The following is an 18,323-nucleotide window of genomic DNA, read 5'->3' on the forward strand; positions in this document are numbered from 1 at the left end:
AAACACAAACGTATGTTGCAGACACACTGGGCGACATTAACAGCTTGTTTTGAAGTGCAAAGATGAATATTTTGCTACTATAATCAATGTTTTTTTTATGTTTCTGTGTTTGACAGAACAAACTCTTCTCCCAGTTTTATAATAAAATATTGAATGGCATAAATGAGGGCCACGCCTACACTGCAGTACAGTAAGCTGCTGATCTCTGTTGTGTAGTAATTGTATTTAATCTTTATTTAATCAGTCACATTGACATTAAGATCTCTTTTCCAAGAGAGACAAGAAACATACTCATGGACACAATCAGCAAAACAGAAACAATACAACACAATAACAAAAACAGCAACAAGAATCTAGAAAACATCAGATAATAAAGCTTTAAAACCTTCCTTTTGAATGCACGTCTCTAGTTTGAGGGCAGTTTGTAGTTCATTGCATACAAAAGGTGCAAAGTACATGAAATCAGTTGTATTCGCATTAACATGAGGGATATCTAAGGTTAATGATGTTCTAAATACAGAAATATATACTGTATATACATTGAGAGGGGATTTGTACTGCAAATACACTCATTACATCATGAGCTATCAACATTATTTGATTAAACACTTTATTATGTGACATTTATAAGTAATACAACATCTCATGTTTACTTTAAACCCCGTTTTAACACAAATGATGTACTTTTACAATGTGATTAATATATTAAAATGTGCTTTGCACTTCCTCCTTGTCCCACGGCCGGCCATGCTTGATGAAAACGGGGCGTGGCTGTACTGCAGTCCACCTAAGATGATGCGCAACATTGTGATTGGCTTATAGACGTCCAAGATGACTCGAAAAGTTCTGTTTATTGGAGTGAACGGGGGAACGGGTTAAGTAGTTACTGCATTGTGTACTGTAGATTTAAATTAGAGAAGACATCTGAGGTAGTGAAGTTACAGAGAAACATTAGCATTACTTTAGAGATGTTATTGAGTCCAATGTTGTGGATCCCAGGGGGTGCGTGGTGATACTGCAGGGGGGTCGCAAAATTGTTTGTAGATAAAGCAATTTTTATTATAAATAATAATAATAATATATATATATATATATATATTATTATACATTTTTTTAATATATATATTTTTTTTTTGCTTTGCGCATTCACATTCCCGCTGTGGACTTTGCTCCCGACACACACACCTACAGTGAGAGACAGAGCGGAGGAAAGGAGAGGGGTGAACTAAAAGAAATTTGCCCCCCTGTCGCACGGACCTCTTCAAGCCTCTTCTATACAATATATCCAGAAGGGGGGGGTCCCTGCTCCACGCTACACCAGTTTGGAGGTCCTTGTCCTGAAAAACATTGAAGACCCCCTGCTCTAAAACATTCTTCTAGTAATGAGCTCTACATCCTCATAACATAACGTCACCACAAAGTTTATTCTTCAGTTTATGTGATGTGCTGACTCACACCTCACTTAGCTGATGGAGGCAAAAAGAAAAAGACAAAAGGCTCGATCTATCCGTCTATCTGTTGATGTGTCAGTTTTGATCTGTCTCTCTCACATTGTGCTTTACGGGGACTACTGTGTCTCTATATATAGCAGTTCTTCTGTCGGTCAAGGACTTATTCTTGACGGGATTCAGTGAGAAATGCCACTTCATTTCCCTGCTGTAATTGTATCAGAGCACAAACCGCCGCAGCTCAGTAAATAAGGTCGTACGTTACAGCCTCTGGAGAGCAGCTCGGATTTGACTCTTCATTCATGGTTGTGACAGAGGCCTGCAGTTTTATTTTCTGTAGCTTTTCTTTATTATACCCAATGCATCATGGGAATTAAAAAGCCTGACTCAATGATTATACTTCTTGATTCATGATGTTAGATTCTGGTTTGGCTGCATTAGCTGTTGGATTATACTACACTCATAGAGCGCAGACCTCCAGTAAGCATCGTATCGTATCGTCTATACCGGTACATCGCGACACACAAAGTATTCACCAAAGGCTTCTTTCTGAGTCACGAACACTGGAGTTGTAAAATGCCAAGAGCCAGGCTGCTATTTTAGCCGATATTAAAAAAATTAAATAAATATTAAAAGCTGATGAAGCCCCATGTTGTTGACAGGAAGAGCCTGCAGTGATACTGTACTTCCTGACCTCTGCAGTGAGCGCTGCAGCAGCTTGAACCAAACATGCATAACCTAATCATGCACAGATGGATAGACGGTGGGGCACAACCTACACACACACACACACACACGCACGCACGCACACACACACTCACTTTTCATTTGACATGTCAGCGCCTCCTCCTCGTCCTCTGTCATGTTAACAGCGTCAGAGTTTCAGTCCTTAATCTGTCAGAGATTAAGTAGCTATTGTCATGTGACTGAACTCGTCCCTGTCTGCTTCTTATTGGCTGATCACATTCTACTAATGTCTGGATGCATGTTGTTGTTTTTTTATGGAGTGGGCGAGCCATTACCCTTAAAACTGCCTTTACTTAAGTAGAAGTAATAATACCACACTATAAAAACAAGTAAAAATACAGAAATATTATTAGCAAAGTATCAAGACTTTTTCTTTAATGGTGTTTTCTCATATGTATAAATGCTGCACTAGAATTATGAAAAATGTAAGAAAGAAAATAAGATTTAAAGCGACTTTAATCGATATATTTATAATAACAATATATGAAATAACAATTTGAAAACGAGTTTCAGCTCATTGTTTATCCGTCCGGCTGCAACTTCACTGTTGTGGTTCACTCTCACAGCTCTCGTGGCTTCGTGTTCGGAGAAGCTGTAAAAACACACTGTGCACTCTCTATCTGCAGAAAACAGCAGACAGACGAGCTGCTGAACATAGTGGACACAAATATGTTCCTTCGTAGTTAGTGGAGAGCAAACACGGAGCTAAAAGAAAGTGAATATTGGAAACATGACTCCTAATGAATCATCGTGTTGCTCTGTAACTGCTGGATGTGGAAATAATTAACCGCTTACAACTTAATGATGATATGTCGATGTTGTCTTTGCAACTTGTTTCTGCTGCCCCCAAGTGGCCAAGAAAACCAAACTATAAAATAAAAAATAAAATATTTGTAAAAGTGCACTTAACAATGCGTCATATTTTATAAACTGATCATATGTTTGGTGTGTAAAGTCTTAATAAAACTAGTAAAATAACTAGTACAGTCACTTCCGCTGGCGTGTAAATGTAGAGGAGTAAAATCTACAATTTTCACTCAAAAATGTGGAAAAAAAGTACAAATATAAAGAAAAAGAAAACACTCTTAAAGTACAAGTACTGTGATTTAAAGGCTGCATTGACCACATCTTGCCTGAATCTTCAGTGTGATTAGACGTAGGGATTTAGGTTGCTGGGGGATTTGAGCGATGTTGCTAGGTCAGTGGATTACCTTGTAATAGATCTGGAGGAGGGCTGGAGGACACACAGGAATTGTTGGCTTGTGTACGGGGGGAGGTTTAATCCTTGAGGCAAACATGCTAACTCCTCCTCTGATTTGTAAGTAATGCTGGAAGCTAAAACCTACATTTTGTTAAACCTTGACTTATCTCTGTTTTCGTTTGTCCTCTCTCAGGTGTGAATAACGATGACTCCCATCCTCGCTGTTTGAACATGCTGCTCGGGTAGCCAAGCCGACCGTGAGGAGCGTCTTGCCTTCACTCCTTCGCCTTTGGACACACACACACACACACACACACACACTCACACACACACACACACGGATTTGGCTGAATTCAAGCTCAACCATGCTGATCAAGGAGTATCGCATCCCCATGCCGATGAGCGTGGAGGAGTACCGCATTGCTCAGCTCTACATGATCCAGGTGAGTGGTTTTCCAACAAAATCACACAGTGTAAAGCTGTTTATATTATTAATATTATTAATTTAAAGGGTTTCATGACGGTTGTTGATGAAGTACAAGAAAACTGGAACTCTGGAGTGTTTTCTTGTGAGTTCAGGAGGTCAGGAGTGTAAAGTGTCATCGTGTCATACTGTACCAGAACTAGAGCGGTGGAGAAAATGGTCACAGGGGCGGGAGGGACGGAGCTCCATATGCCTGTTTTATTTAATACTTTTGTGCAAATACACATCCATACAGTTACATAAAGAAATCCACTCACCAACATGGGTAAGAAGTGCTTTTGTTTTGCAAATAAATGCAGAAAAGTAAACGCAAGCGTTATATTTGAGTCAGATATTCGCCATAAATCAAGGGGAAGTATATCATTTATGTTTTGTGTGTTTGGTAATAAATGTATGACATTTCTTGTATATTGAAAAAGCATGTAAATAATAGAGTTAAGTTTGTTATTATGTGCATATTATTACATAAGACTGAGGGTTGAATCATTATGATAATTCTGTTTGTTGTTGGTGGAAGATATTCATTTGATGTTTGGCTTCATGTTTTTTTCTGAGACTACGCAGTTAGTAAGATAACACACAGTGCTGGTAAAACTAAAAACATGACTAAGTAGATAAAAATAAACAAAAAGACTGTGTAACATTCAACAAGGCCAGCGAAGTGCGAGAAAAGACGGATTAGATATTTCCATTTCTTTTGTTTTTGAGCGAGAGAAGGATGTTAAATTCCCGCCTGAACCCAAAATTGTTTATCGTCACTTCATTTGAATGTTTGATGTTTGATTAAAACATTAGTTTGATTTATTTTAGGAAACATTTTTAATACTAGAAGGTCACCCCGAGAGCGCAGACCTCTGGCAAGGCCATGCCCTGTCTTGCAATGTTACCAAAAGTGAAGAATAATGAGTTTATACGCCCTGTGATTGGATCTGATTTCATTTAATGGGTTCTTCATTAGCCCCCGCTTCACCCTTCCACCAAGTTTCATGGAAATGCAGCCGGTAGTTATTCCGTCTTCCTGCTGACAACAAACAGAACTGAAAACATAACCTCCTTGTCAGAGGTAAAACAATTAAAACACATTTATCAAAGCAGTTATAGGTGATTATATGGTTCGATTTACATAGCGTTTTAATTATGGTAGATTATAAATCACTAATTTGCAGGTTTTATAATCTGTACAGTATATTACCACCTCTTTAAACTAACACTGACAAACCTTAGAAAGAAGAAGAGGGATCCCTTAGATATGCAATACATGTCGTGTACAGAGAAGACCAATATCTTAACATTACAGCATCAGAACAAACTATAGATAGATTTTAAACATATGTTTAAAATATGAAACAAAACCTCAACCCATGGCCAAAACTATGCACATGTGGACAGAATAAATCTTCAACAAACCTCCTGAATATGATGATGCACATTAATCCACACACACACACACACACTGCTGGACCCCTCCTCCTCCTCCCGCTCAGCGTCACAGCAAAGTGCCGGTTGCCATGGTAACTGGTGACATCAGCTACAGCATGGCGGCTGCTGCCATCATTTGTTTGTGGTCTGGGCGGTAAGAAAGAGAGACGAGGAGGGCGGACGTGATGGCGCAGTCGTCGTTGCGATGACAACTATATGTCTAGCTCTAAATCACTTTTATGTTACAGGCATCACTCATGCACAGGGGGGGGTGGACACAATAACATGAACACTCTCGTGTTGTTAGAGATTATTTTACTTTAAATGAATCTCTTGACATGCAGCTTCACTGTGGTCCAAAAAAAAACCAAACAACAAAAGATCAAAAACACATCAATGAGCTGCTGCACTGGCTGACATGTTCTTTCATTTCCACGAACACACACACACACACACACTCACACACACACACACACACACACACACACACACACACACACACACACACACACACACACACACACACACACACACACACACACACACACACACACACACACACGTACACCGTTCTGCTTCCCCCAAATATGCACTAGAGCACCAAATGTGGGTTCATGAAAATAGTCCCCAACAAAAGCTCTATTTATTTATGTAAGAGTATCGTTAGATGAAAACATTCGGGCAAGTAGCTGAAGCCGTTATCTACACTCTCACCAGACTCAACACAACGGGGACGTTGCTGCTTACATCGATTAGTCAGTTTGTCTTATTGAGTGACTTTGGTGATTTAATTCACTATTATTTCAAATAACATTTATTCATTGTGTTTTATTTGTATTTAACCACTGAACTGATAGTAGTTTGATGCATGCGTAATAACACATCATTTGAAAAATGTCAGAGCGGCTAAGTATGAAATGTCTGAGCAGCCAGTGATAATGTTTGATGCATGAGCTTCTGCTGTTGCTCCAGTGGGTCTGCACATACATACGCCTGAGGAGGGGAGTTGTTGTACCCCTGGTTTATGCTGACCTTGCGGTGTCACATAAATTATTCAGGGACGGCTCAGCCCGGCAGAACCGACCGAGACCCTCAGCAAAGCCGGACCCATTATGATTCAGTGTCTGCACAAATTGTTCATGGGATCTGTTTTCTTTCACTTCTTCTTCTTCTTCTTCTTCTTCTTCTTCTTCTTCTTCTTCTTCTTCTTCTTCTTCTTCTTCTTCTTCTTCTTCTTCTTCTTCTTCTTCTTCTTCTTCTTCTTCTTCACGTTTTTCTTTTACAAACCTTCTTCTCTCTTTCTGCATATAACTTCATTCTTTGAATATGTTGAATTATATGTTTTGCTTGCAGACATATTTCACATGTTTTGCATGTTTAGCTGACAAATGACGTTTGAAATGTTGGTGTAAAGACGAGACTTTTCCGTTAAGACTGTTGCCTCCATTTCTTTAGTCTCCTCACATTGATTCAACTTTCTGCAGGTTGATATTTGACCTGAATCTCTCCTTTAGTTTTTGGCCACAGTACAGGTGTGACTCGGTGTCGGTCTTTAATATCATTGACATGGATTGATGGCCATGAAATGTGCTAAATAAATCCATTTCATCCAGCGCCACCAGCAGGGCAAAGTTCTCACTTGTGTAGCGAAATATGTCAGCATCTACTGGACGGACTTCTCCTGCAGCTCCAATGAGTGAAATGAGCAAAACAACTTCTGGATGGATTGCTGTACTTTGTACTTTAGTACCTTTGGTACCTTGATTTTCTTCTCATTGTGAGCATATGAGCACGCTGATGGTAGCTTTTAGCTAAGTTTGGGCTGCATGATGTGAGAAAAATATGCGATGATGTTGAATATCGCGATAACGACATTACTTGCAATAAATAAACAAATATTATATATAGTGTATTCAGTGTGTGTGTGTGTGTGTGTGTGGTGTGTGTGTGTGTGTGTGTGTGTGTGTGTGTGTGTGTGTGTGTGTGTGTGTGTGTGTGTGTGTGTGTGTGTGTGTGTGTGTGTGTTTTCAGCAGACGCAGCACCGTCAGGTTTAGAAAAGCTTCCACTCTGCACATGACGATGATGTTGTTTTCTAGTGCAGCAGCGGAGAGGGGATTGAAGGTTATATTACCACGAGGTGGTTATACTAAAACTGCTGACTGTTGCTTTCGACTTTCAGTCTTGGTTGATTGTTGTTGGACTATTGTGCAAGATAATAACTTTAATTTTGTACCCAACAAAGACCTGTAGTATCGGTTGTTGTTCAGTACGTCCCTGCCTTGTAGTCGCCTCTGTAGCTGAGAGCTGTGTGTCATTAATACAGATCCTCTGCTCTCCCTCCTGTACTGCAGCAGACACGAGGAGGGTAATTTAAGGCCCTTAGCTCCTCTCCTAAATTACATTACCTGCTAGATTACAGCAATTTTCCAGCTGTTTGCCTCCTCTGACCTTCATTACTGATATCACCTCCCTAAAGTCTTCAAGAGAGAGAGCTCCGTGTTCAATCTGAGCTTTCATTCTTGACCCCGAGCACCCCACTCTTGCTGTTAATAATGATCGCGATGATTTGTATTCACGTAGTGCTGTTCCTCGTACCGCAGCATTACAATGGAAGGAATGAAATAGCTTTTCAATCATCAGTCTGACACCAGAATACAGATCTGCTGTGCTGTCACCTGACTGAGTCAGCAGTGAGAATAAAGCTCCGTAGCTTAGATTTAAGATTGAATTACTTTATTAAAACAGCATCAAAAGTTATCTTGGTTGTGCTGAAACATGCAGTAGACACACATTTGAACTGATTAATGGTGATCTGGCAGCAGAGTCGTGCACACGTCGATCACACGCATGCAATAAAATACAAAACAGTTTATACAAAAGAGTAAAAGGTCCAGACATCAACAGAAGAGGTTAAATGTGCAAAGATATCACAAACAGACAAAGAGAAAACTAAACACTATGCTCTGTAACATTTAAAGTTTATACTTGTATATAATAGTCAAATAAACCTGAAAGTACCTGCTCCATCATCAGTGTGGATTTGTATCAACTTCAGTCAATCAATCCATAATTGTGTTTGCAGTGGGATGCATACATTTAACACAAGGCACATAAATACAACATTAAGACCTAAAAACACATTTTAAAAACCGATAAGTTAAACCATAACTACGCTTTCCTTGTCCAACATATTGAGTACATTTCTGTTTGACCTTGAGAGATTGAAACCAGCAGATATAAGTGAGCACAGACTCAATGAAAGATCGATAAAACATTGTCGTCTGGGTCCGTTCAACCGGGAGTTTCCCCGACTCCCCGGCTTTCCTTGTCCTCCGTGTCAGTATTACTCTCAATTATCACTTAATTCTTCTTTTTTTTTATAGTTCCCAAATACTTGTAGGACGCTTTAAGTGAAGCCCAGACCCTCAGAGGGGGCCCGAGTTCCCTCTGAGGGGATGAATGGAGACACGCAGATCGTCTCAGGGCCGACTCTGACCTTGATTGGATTGGGGGGGGGGGGGATCGGCCAGGCATGACGGATCCTCATTAAGTACAGTCGTCACTGTCATTTATTCTTTATCTCATGTTCCCTGACATAAAAATGTTGATTTTAAATGTGCGAAAAGAGGGAACTAATATCGGGAGTTGAGGATTCTGGAGAAACAGTTCGTTTGGTGCATTAATTTGTGAGAATTTGATTAAATGCACGTTTGTCTGGGAATATGCACCGAGAGTGGGAGGAGCAAAAAGGGTTTATTTTGGCCTCACTAGACGTTAATCTGACCCATATCTGCATGTTAACGAACAAACCTATATGAATGCTTGCTATGCTGTTGTTGAGACATGCATAACTGACTGAAAAATGCATCTTAGGTGAGGGCTAATACTTATTTTAGTTATGTACTAATGTATCGATGAATTGTAAAATGCCCAAAAAAGAAATGTCCATCAAAATTTCCCAGCAATATTATTTAATTTGATATGATATAAAAGAAAGCATCATATTTTATATAGTAGAAGCGAAGAACAGTTGATATTTTCCCTTTTCTATTTATTCTAGAATTAGTATATTCCTGTATATACTGTATATATTCCATACAAGTTATTTATTTGTTATTTTGGCACTTCAATTGTGCAATCTTATATTGCATAATGACAATAATCCTAATCCTTGAATTCGTAAAAAAATGATTCACTTGAATTGAATTGTGCTTTGATAGACTAATTGATAAATTGACAAATCATTTCAGCACAGGTAACGGTAGATAGTTGGGCTCCTGTATCATATCCTGCAGGGGTTTCATGTATTTTACCATATTAACACTCGACGACCCCCCGACACAGTTCCAGTCTAAATGGAGAGCCTCTTAAAGAGATGTACACTGATGCTGTAATCCACGTCTCCCTCCGTGGGGCGACAGGCTTAATACACAGCTCAGTGTTACAGGATCTGTGGTGAACCATCTGCTGCCTTATCACAGGAGGTTTCATGCTGGGGAGAAAGCGAAACCAGACCACAGATGTCTCTACGCAGTGAGAGAAAGAGCTCCTTCTTAAAACCCTGAACTCATCAGTAAAACAGAGTTTGGAACATTTAGTGAGCTGTGGAGGAATTAAGAGGATGTGATTAAAAGAGTTAAAAGAAAAGCAGGTTCTTCTCTTTCCATGTGGCAGCTTGTTCTTCTGTGGCTCATCCCTTTGCATCTGCTGCATCATCCGTCCAGCTCTGTGAGGGACTGAGAGACGGGAGCGCTGTGTGGAGGTCTCAGGGGTTTCCTTTGAAGTCAACGGAGAGGAGGCAGGATGTGTGTCAAGAGAAAGTCTGAATCCTAGTCTTGCATTGGCTCACTTTTGCAGTTTCAATTTACCCACTAAATTATCTCTAAAGTGTGAGATAGGGCTGTCCAAATATATAATAATAATAATAATAATAATAATAATAATAATAATAATAATAATAAATTGAATTTATATAGCGCTTTTCGAGACCTCAAAGCCGTATATAGGTCATTTAATTTATATTTAATATATCACAATATAGCATATTTCTGTTAATTCATTAAATAAATACTCTATATGAAATAACCTCGTAGTAAAACCTATTTTTGTACTCCTGTGTAAATTAAATACTTGAACAAATAAAAAGTATTTTCTCATTTTATTAAGAACTACACTGCAAAAATTACAGTTTTAAGTGAAATGATATAGAAAAATAAAAAAATAAAGCTTATATCGCGACATAGGATAAATATATACAATAGACCTTTTTTTTATACATCTCCTCTCCTCACTATGTCTTGTTTTCTGTCTGCAGAAAAAGAGCAGGGAGGAGAGCTGTGGCGAGGGCAGCGGCGTGGAGATCCTGGAGAACAAGCCTTACGAGGACGGCCCCGGAGGCTCGGGCCAGTACACACACAAGGTCTACCACATCGGGAAACACATCCCGTCCTGGTTCTGTGCCATTCTGCCTCAAGCTGCCCTCCGAGTGGAGGAGGAGTCCTGGAACGCCTACCCTTACACACGCACCCGGTGAGGCACACACACACACACACACATTACACACATTACTCATCACACACATATTAAAAATGATGAATGGTCATTCGGACTTGAAGATATTATAAAAGTGCCCAAACACTAAGATGTGTTAACACTTAAGCATACATCATATAAAGGGATTTTAGGGAGCTGCCATTATTTAAAGCACAAAGACTGAACTCTTAAGTAATAAAACGTTAATGACTTTTTATTTTACGGCTTCCTGATTTATACATTTGAACGAATGAACTAACACTTGATATTGCTGATGGAGCCGGTTTTTTTATTTGGAACAATTTCAGCCGAATATTTAACTTTTTATATCCTCCAGGTGACTTAATCTGTGGATTAATAATCCAGAGAATTGTCACAGTGATGGAGGAAGGCGCTTCAGGGACACAAATCTCAACTTTTTTTTTTTTCCAATACAATTTTATTGAGGTTTTTTTTATACAAAAGAGTAGAATACACAATGAAAATGTTTAAATAATAATAAGAAGAAAGTCCCTGCAGCTCTACAGGTCTGTTTTTGAATGTAATATACATCTAAGACACTAAATCAAACAGCACTCTTTGGATGCCTTTAACAGTTGGTACTTTGTCATTTATCCACTGCAATAAAATATTCTTTCTTGCAGCATAAGTAAGAATAAAGTCCAATCTCTTATCGTGTCTTTGGTGTTGCATATCTGCACGGGAGGCTCAGGATGAGGGACTCTGGCTCCATCTCCTATTCAAGATCCTTTCTAACTTGCAAACATGCAGAACAGATCAACCTCAGGCACACGTTGGGTCTTTATATGACTTAATAAATGTGCAAAAAGCCGTCATAGGGGCAACAAACAGGCAGTAAGTAAGTCAGTAAAAAAAGTAACAAGGACTAAAAAAAAAGGGGACAAAACATATTTAAAGAAATAAAATAAAATAGAAAGAATAATAATAAAATATACACTAAACAAAAGGGTTTAAAAGACACGTTCTAACTTCTAAACAACTGTTTCTCCTTTGTTTCTCAGGTACACCTGTCCCTTTGTAGAGAAATTCTCTATAGACATTGAGACGTATTATAAACCAGATACTGGAAATCAAGTGGACGTGTTTAATATGTCTTCTGCTGAAAAGAGACAGAGGACTGTAGGTGAGTCTGTCATCATGCACGCAACAACACACCCTCTGCTATGAAAACTCCCCGAGAGGACTCTTATTTAAGTGTATGCCGGATCAGGAGTCGTCTGCACAGTGTGATGTGGAGGGATACAGATTGAGGGAGTGTAAGAGCTGCTGTTGAGCCTCTGAATACTAAAATTGACTAGGGTGCAGGAAAAATGTGCAGACACATTCCCTGCAGAGAGTTATTACATGCAACTTTCTCACACACACACACACACACACACACACACACACACACACACACCACTTTTCAGGTGTTCAGTCAGGGCGTTGTGACATCTGTCCTGCGCATTTGATTTGTGTGATTACTAATAATTTGTCCCCCTTGCAGACCCGATAGACATCGTAAAGGACTACATCCCTCCTCACGAGTACCTGGTGGAAGAAGACCCTAAACTGTATCAGTCAGTCAAAACCAAACGGGGTCCGCTGTCGGACGACTGGATCGAGGAGATCAACCAGAATCTCGGTGAATGTCCCGTCATGTGTGCCTACAAGCTCTGCAAAGTGGAGTTCAGATACTGGGGCATGCAGTCCAAGATCGAACGCTTCATACACGACGTGGGTAGGTATGGCAGATTAGTGTGTGTGCGTGTGTGTTTGTCTTTAAGAGTGTTTGCACTCTTTGAGGCACTTTTAAGGCGATGAAAAGTCAAGGATACAAATGTAAAGTCAAGTCTTAAATTGGGATTAATGCTGACAAATCAGTGCACGTGCTGAAAAGTTAAGAATGAAGGTGTTTTGTGTGATTTAATTTGAACACAAAAAACACTTCCAGTGTGTTAAGGTCTTAACTCTAAATAGTGAAGGAACCCCACAGAGTTGTGAATAACTAACGTGAAGTACAACCATGAAAAGTCAGGAAATAAACCCTGAAAAAGTGTGTGTGTGTGTGTGTGTGTGTGTGTGTGTGTGTGTGTGTGTGTGTGTGTGTGTGTGTGTGTGTGTGTGTGTGTGTGTGTGTGTGTGTGTGTGTGTGTGTGTGTGTGTGTGTGAAACAATGAGTAACTATAAGAAAACAAAGGATCTGATCTCTTTAATGATTTAGCTCTGAGTAATGAAACGCTCAGGTGTGTGGAGCAGAGAGAGAGAGAGAGAGAGAGAGAGAGAGAGAGAGAGAGAGAGAGAGAGAGAGAGAGAGAGAGAGAGAGAGAGAGAGAGAGAGAGAGAGAGAGAGAGAGAGAGAGAGAGAGAGAGAGAGAGAGAGAGAGAATAAGAAAAGAAGAAGGTGAGTGTGAGGAATAGTGAGAGGACAGGTAGTCAAATAAATAAAATAATAACACCTTATAGAAAGTGTTTGAGCGGCGCAGAGAAGAGTCTGGCTCCCTGAGATAACACAGCGGACTGGATTAATTTCCTGCCGGTGTTTCTGTTTCACTGCTGTGATTTAAGACTGTTTATACTGTTTACACTCCCTCACAGCGTTCACTTCCAGGCTAATTAAACAGCAGCTGCTCTATCTTCATGCCGTTCTCACTCCGTGGTCTAATCAACAGATCTTCAACCACAAAATGTTAGTTTCTTAGTCCATGTTGCATCCACATGCTTTTAAAGAACTTTGCCTTCTTGTTGTTCGGGTAAAATCACCTGCAGCTTCTCCTCTCAAACATCCGCTGCATCTCATCTGCAGTAAACCGGCTCTCAGTGTCTTTATTCTACATTGTGCTGGAAGGGTCTTTGGGCTGTATAATGCAGAACCTTTCAAAGCTTTATTAATGTGTCACTGGTTATTTCCACTGATTAATAATTTAATTGCTTTCTCTGTTTGCTAATTTTGGCTTTTATTGCCAGGTTGGATGTTTTAATCATGATTTGCTCGTAGGGTTCAGGTTTTATAACCAGCTGGTGCTTGTTTAGTCCATCAAGAGAAAGACGTTGATGGAGATTAAATCTCCTTTGACAGATCACCTTTCAGTCTCCTTTAAAGGATCCAGGGATTTCTCAACTCTGTTTACTTGTAATGTATTTTCATATATATAATAATTATTTTATATATATATATATAATAATTATTTTATATATATATATATATATATATATATATATATTATAATTATTTTATATATATATATATTTATATTTATATATATATTTATATATATATATATATATATATATATATATATATATATATATATATATATATATATATATATATATATATAAATGTTTTAATCAGATAATGTCATTGAGATCAAGATAATACCAAATATATTTGTCAAATCTTATGTTTAAAACATTTCTATAAGAGCCTGTAGCTTGAAACAATAAACAAATAAAGCATATTGCTGCAACAGAATTATGAAAAAAAGAAACTTAATTTTAGAAAATTCAATTTAATGTGTCATTTGCTAAACAGCATCCACTTTGTGCGTCTGGTTGAAGAACGGCAGCCTTCATTGTGCCGCTCCTCAAGTCTGAAACCAAACCTTTACCTTTGTCCGGGACCTTTACCTGACATTTGTTAGCTGTGAATCTCTGACAATTCATTATAGAGTTGCCAACCACACAAATCTTATTTTTAAGGTTAATCCACTTTAGCTGATTTATGTCACAGAAGAATGATTTGTTCCTTCACTAAAATGCCAATAAATCCTTGTTGCTGTCTTTCCAGGCCTGCGTAAAGTAATGGTACGAGCCCACCGGCAGGCGTGGTGCTGGCAGGACGAGTGGTACGGCCTGACCATCGAGGACATCAGGCAGCTGGAGCTGGAGACCCAGCTGGCTTTAGCTAAGAAGATGGCCCAGTTCAGCCTGAATGAAGAGGGGGGAACAGACACCTCCGTCAGCCAGGACCAGGAGCAGGGAGCTCAGGCCGTGGGATCGGCTGCAGACGCAGAAGGAGGAGGAAAGCTGGGAGATTCACTGGAGACACGCGGGGAGCTCACCAAGCAGTGGTCCACATCCTCGAGGTCCTCCAACAGGTCATCTAAGAGAGGCGGTGAGGACACATTTGTGCTTCATTTATTTTATATTGCTTTCGATAAACCTCTCGTCGTTTCTCAAAAAAATAAAGGGATAGTCCAGATTTTTTTAAGTGAGGGTTGTATGAGCTTCTGCCCCCGGCGAGAGCAGCCCACTGCCCGTACGCCTGTCTCTTCCACCTCCATCTACTGCAGATAATACACTGACTATGTACAAGTACTTCATTCAACCCCACTTCAAAAGATCCAATCTACCCCTTCATCGTCACAACCTCCTGTTGTGTGTTTTCTGTTTGCAGGGAGTCCGTCTCACCAGAACATTTCAGAGTGGAGGATGCAGAGCATCGCCCGAGACTCAGAGGACAGTACGGACGATGAGTTCTTTGACGCTCACGGTAAAATCATCACTTTTTCGCACGATACCAATGACTTAATTCTGTATTTAAAACACGCACTATGTGTGTTATTTGTGGTGTTACAGAGCTACACATTATATTTGCCTCATGCTTTGTTCTTGCTTTACAGCATGCAAACATGATTAGATCATTTACTTGATTCATATCTGGCTGATAATCGTTATCTGTGGAGCACCTCAAGGTTTCGTCCTTAATCCTGTTGCGTTTGTGTTTTGTTCTCATTTAGCCCCATTTTCTTTTCCTTAATAAATGCATTGAGAGATTGATAGTGAATCAAATCTATAGAGGATAAATTGTAGGTTGTTCTTTTAGATTTACTAAAATCCAATAGCCGCCGCTATTTTGGAAGTAATTCCATCTATGAAGCACGTTTTAAAAAACGACCACAAACCAGGAATAAATAAGTTAAATTAGAGTTTAAATTGTGGGTTTCATGGTTTACGTTTAGAGGATATGATTGTACTTGACCTTGCAGAGGAAGATTATTTCATTTAGAGGTGTGTCTTGCAGAGGACTTTTCCGACAACGAGGAGATGTTTTCCAAGGAGATCACCAAGTGGAACTCCAACGAGCTGATGGACAAGATAGAAACAAACGAGGCGGATGAAGCACAAGGTAGGTGACTCATTAGAAACTAAGTTACATATAAACATAGACTCATATTTGTTTCAACTTTAAATAGAATAAAGGCACCTGAATGAATTTATGTCTTCACAGAAACTTTGTATCAGCATTCGGGCAGGCGAGTATGCTGTGATGAGTAACGAGGAGAGGCAGATGGAGGTACAGTTTCTTCATTTTCTTTCCAATTCCATTCATGTCTCTCTCACACACTCACTTCTTTAATTAAATAGCTTGTAGATAACACTCCTCCTCCCAAATTAGCTTTCAGTCATCCTGCCAGCGTAGTGAAATTAGGATCCACTCTCTGCTCGCTATGGGCCCAGACCGTCCACAGTTGCATTTACAACATTAAAATAGAGCCCTGACACTTTCACAGGTGTCACAGTGGGAGGGTGTATAAACGCTTTGTGTTCTTGCTCTTTGTATCCAGCGCCGTGTCTCAAAAAGGCAAAGACATCGATCCATCAGGAAACGTAATGTAAGTCTCAGTAGAGCCCGATAGAGAGTAGAATCAGACACATTAGGAATAGAAGCACATTATAGGACATAAGATAGCATTAGTATAGAATATAATGTATATACATAACCCCTGTGAAATGTTGAGTTGCCTTTATTTCCTCTATGCATTTGCTTTTTGAATATTTATAACTGCATCAGACTGCGATGCATTTAAAGGGCGTTTCAATTATTTAGCACTTCCATAAAGTTGGGAATCTTTTCATCAGACCCTGCTCACGTGTTTCAAACTTCACACCCCAATTCGTTACACAGGCTTTATGTCAAAAATGATTAGTCCCCAAAACCGAGCCGAGATCACAGGGTGTTGTTTTGTTGAAGTTGACGAATCCCCTCCAGTTTTAAAGGCAAAGATAATCTCACCACAAGGTCCGTTCAGCGGCTTTCAATCGTAGAACACGAAGAGATTCAGTTTACAATTATTGACTAACTGTTTTAGCATTAGTGTTTTTCCCTCTTCTCTCCTTTTCCCATTTTCCCTGTGATCTGCTTGCTCCTTCATCCCTATTAATCCTGTTTCCTGCTTCCTCTCCTGTCCCACTACCTGCAGGATGGTTCATCTCAGCAGTGTCTCCAGTCGTCCAAAACTCACGTCCTCGTTCTGGTCCTGCACGGAGGGAACATTTTGGACACTGGCTCTGGTACAAACTGCAACTAAATCCTGCAACATTAATATGAAAGTCACACTTTCCAAATGAATGATTTGTGATTAGACTGTGTAATGTGAAAAGGGGTCGAACTTAAAGAGAATTATAACAAGACTCTGTAGTTCCCCAAAGCTCTATGCAGCGTGTTTAGTGTCTTTCAGCTCATCGTTTTGGTTTTTTGGTGCCACAACTTTACTGTTTCTGTTCGCTCTCACAGATTTTACTTTGTCGTTTCATGAAAAAAGGACATGAAATGTGCAGATTTAACAAATCTTGTGTATCAGTATCTACAAACAGACATCCGCCAAGGCCAAATGTTGTGTTACTAAATGTAATGGGTTCTTCTCGGCCCGCGCTGCACCCTGCACACCCTTTACTGTGTCATGAAAATCAGGCCAGTAGTCTTTCTGTAATCCGTCTGACCGACAGACAAACAAACAAACAAAGGGAAAACACAACCTCCGTTGCAAAGGTAATAAATATTGATCCATTCAGTAGGAAACACATCATTACAGCTCTAAACTACAGCAGTGCTTCCCAAGATCCAGAGTCAAAAGATAAGAAAGGAGACATTTCTGCTGCACACATTTAGGTTTCATTCTTCTAGACTTTGATTAAAATAGTTTGAACCCTTTAGACCTCTTAAAAGTCTTGACGTGAGACGAGGAAAGAACGATAATGTTCTTGCAGCTTGTGAAACCAATGCAACTTGTTCTTGTCTGCAGGTGAACAGAACAGCAAGCAGGCAGATATAAACACGCTGAGCGGGGCTTTTGAGACCGTGATGAGGGTCCATTACCCCGCAGTGCTGGGACGCATCGCCATCCGGATGGTCCCCTGTCCTGCTGTGTGTGTGGACGCATTCTCACTAGTCTCCAAGTGAGCCGTCACTCCTTCAGCATTCAACAGCATTTAATTAATGTGCTGTAGCTCATGCCGTGTAAATGTTGAACGCAGACGGATAACAACACGTCCTCTCTGCTCTGCAGTCTCAGCCCCTACAGCTACGACGAGAGCTGCCTGTCCAGCAGTCAGGATCATATCCCTCTGGCTGCTCTGCCCCTGTTGGCTACCTCTGCGCCACAGTACCAAGACGCCGTGGCAACCGTCATTTTACGAGCCAATCAGGTGTACAACGACTTCATCAAGTCTTTGGAGGGATCGTCTTTTAATGGCCAGGTCAGTGTG

At 39.9% G+C, this 18,323-nt stretch overlaps 1 protein-coding gene across 1 annotated transcript in view; it reads left to right on the forward strand.

The window, feature by feature from the left end:
- Window positions 1-18,323, forward strand: part of pitpnm2 (phosphatidylinositol transfer protein, membrane-associated 2) — a 35,698-nt gene that overhangs the window by 3,380 nt on the left and 13,995 nt on the right. The window contains 12 exon segments of the mRNA XM_029444332.1: window positions 3,590-3,839; window positions 10,615-10,829; window positions 11,855-11,976; window positions 12,340-12,573; window positions 14,623-14,949; window positions 15,232-15,327; window positions 15,859-15,963; window positions 16,066-16,088; window positions 16,090-16,131; window positions 17,039-17,129; window positions 17,861-18,014; window positions 18,125-18,314. Of these exon segments, the coding sequence (XP_029300192.1) occupies window positions 3,762-3,839; window positions 10,615-10,829; window positions 11,855-11,976; window positions 12,340-12,573; window positions 14,623-14,949; window positions 15,232-15,327; window positions 15,859-15,963; window positions 16,066-16,088; window positions 16,090-16,131; window positions 17,039-17,129; window positions 17,861-18,014; window positions 18,125-18,314 (1,677 nt within the window). The 5' untranslated portion in view covers window positions 3,590-3,761.

The sequence above is a fragment of the Cottoperca gobio genome, chromosome 12 (assembly GCF_900634415.1).
Source record: "Cottoperca gobio chromosome 12, fCotGob3.1, whole genome shotgun sequence".
Lineage (NCBI taxonomy): Eukaryota > Metazoa > Chordata > Actinopteri > Perciformes > Bovichtidae > Cottoperca > Cottoperca gobio.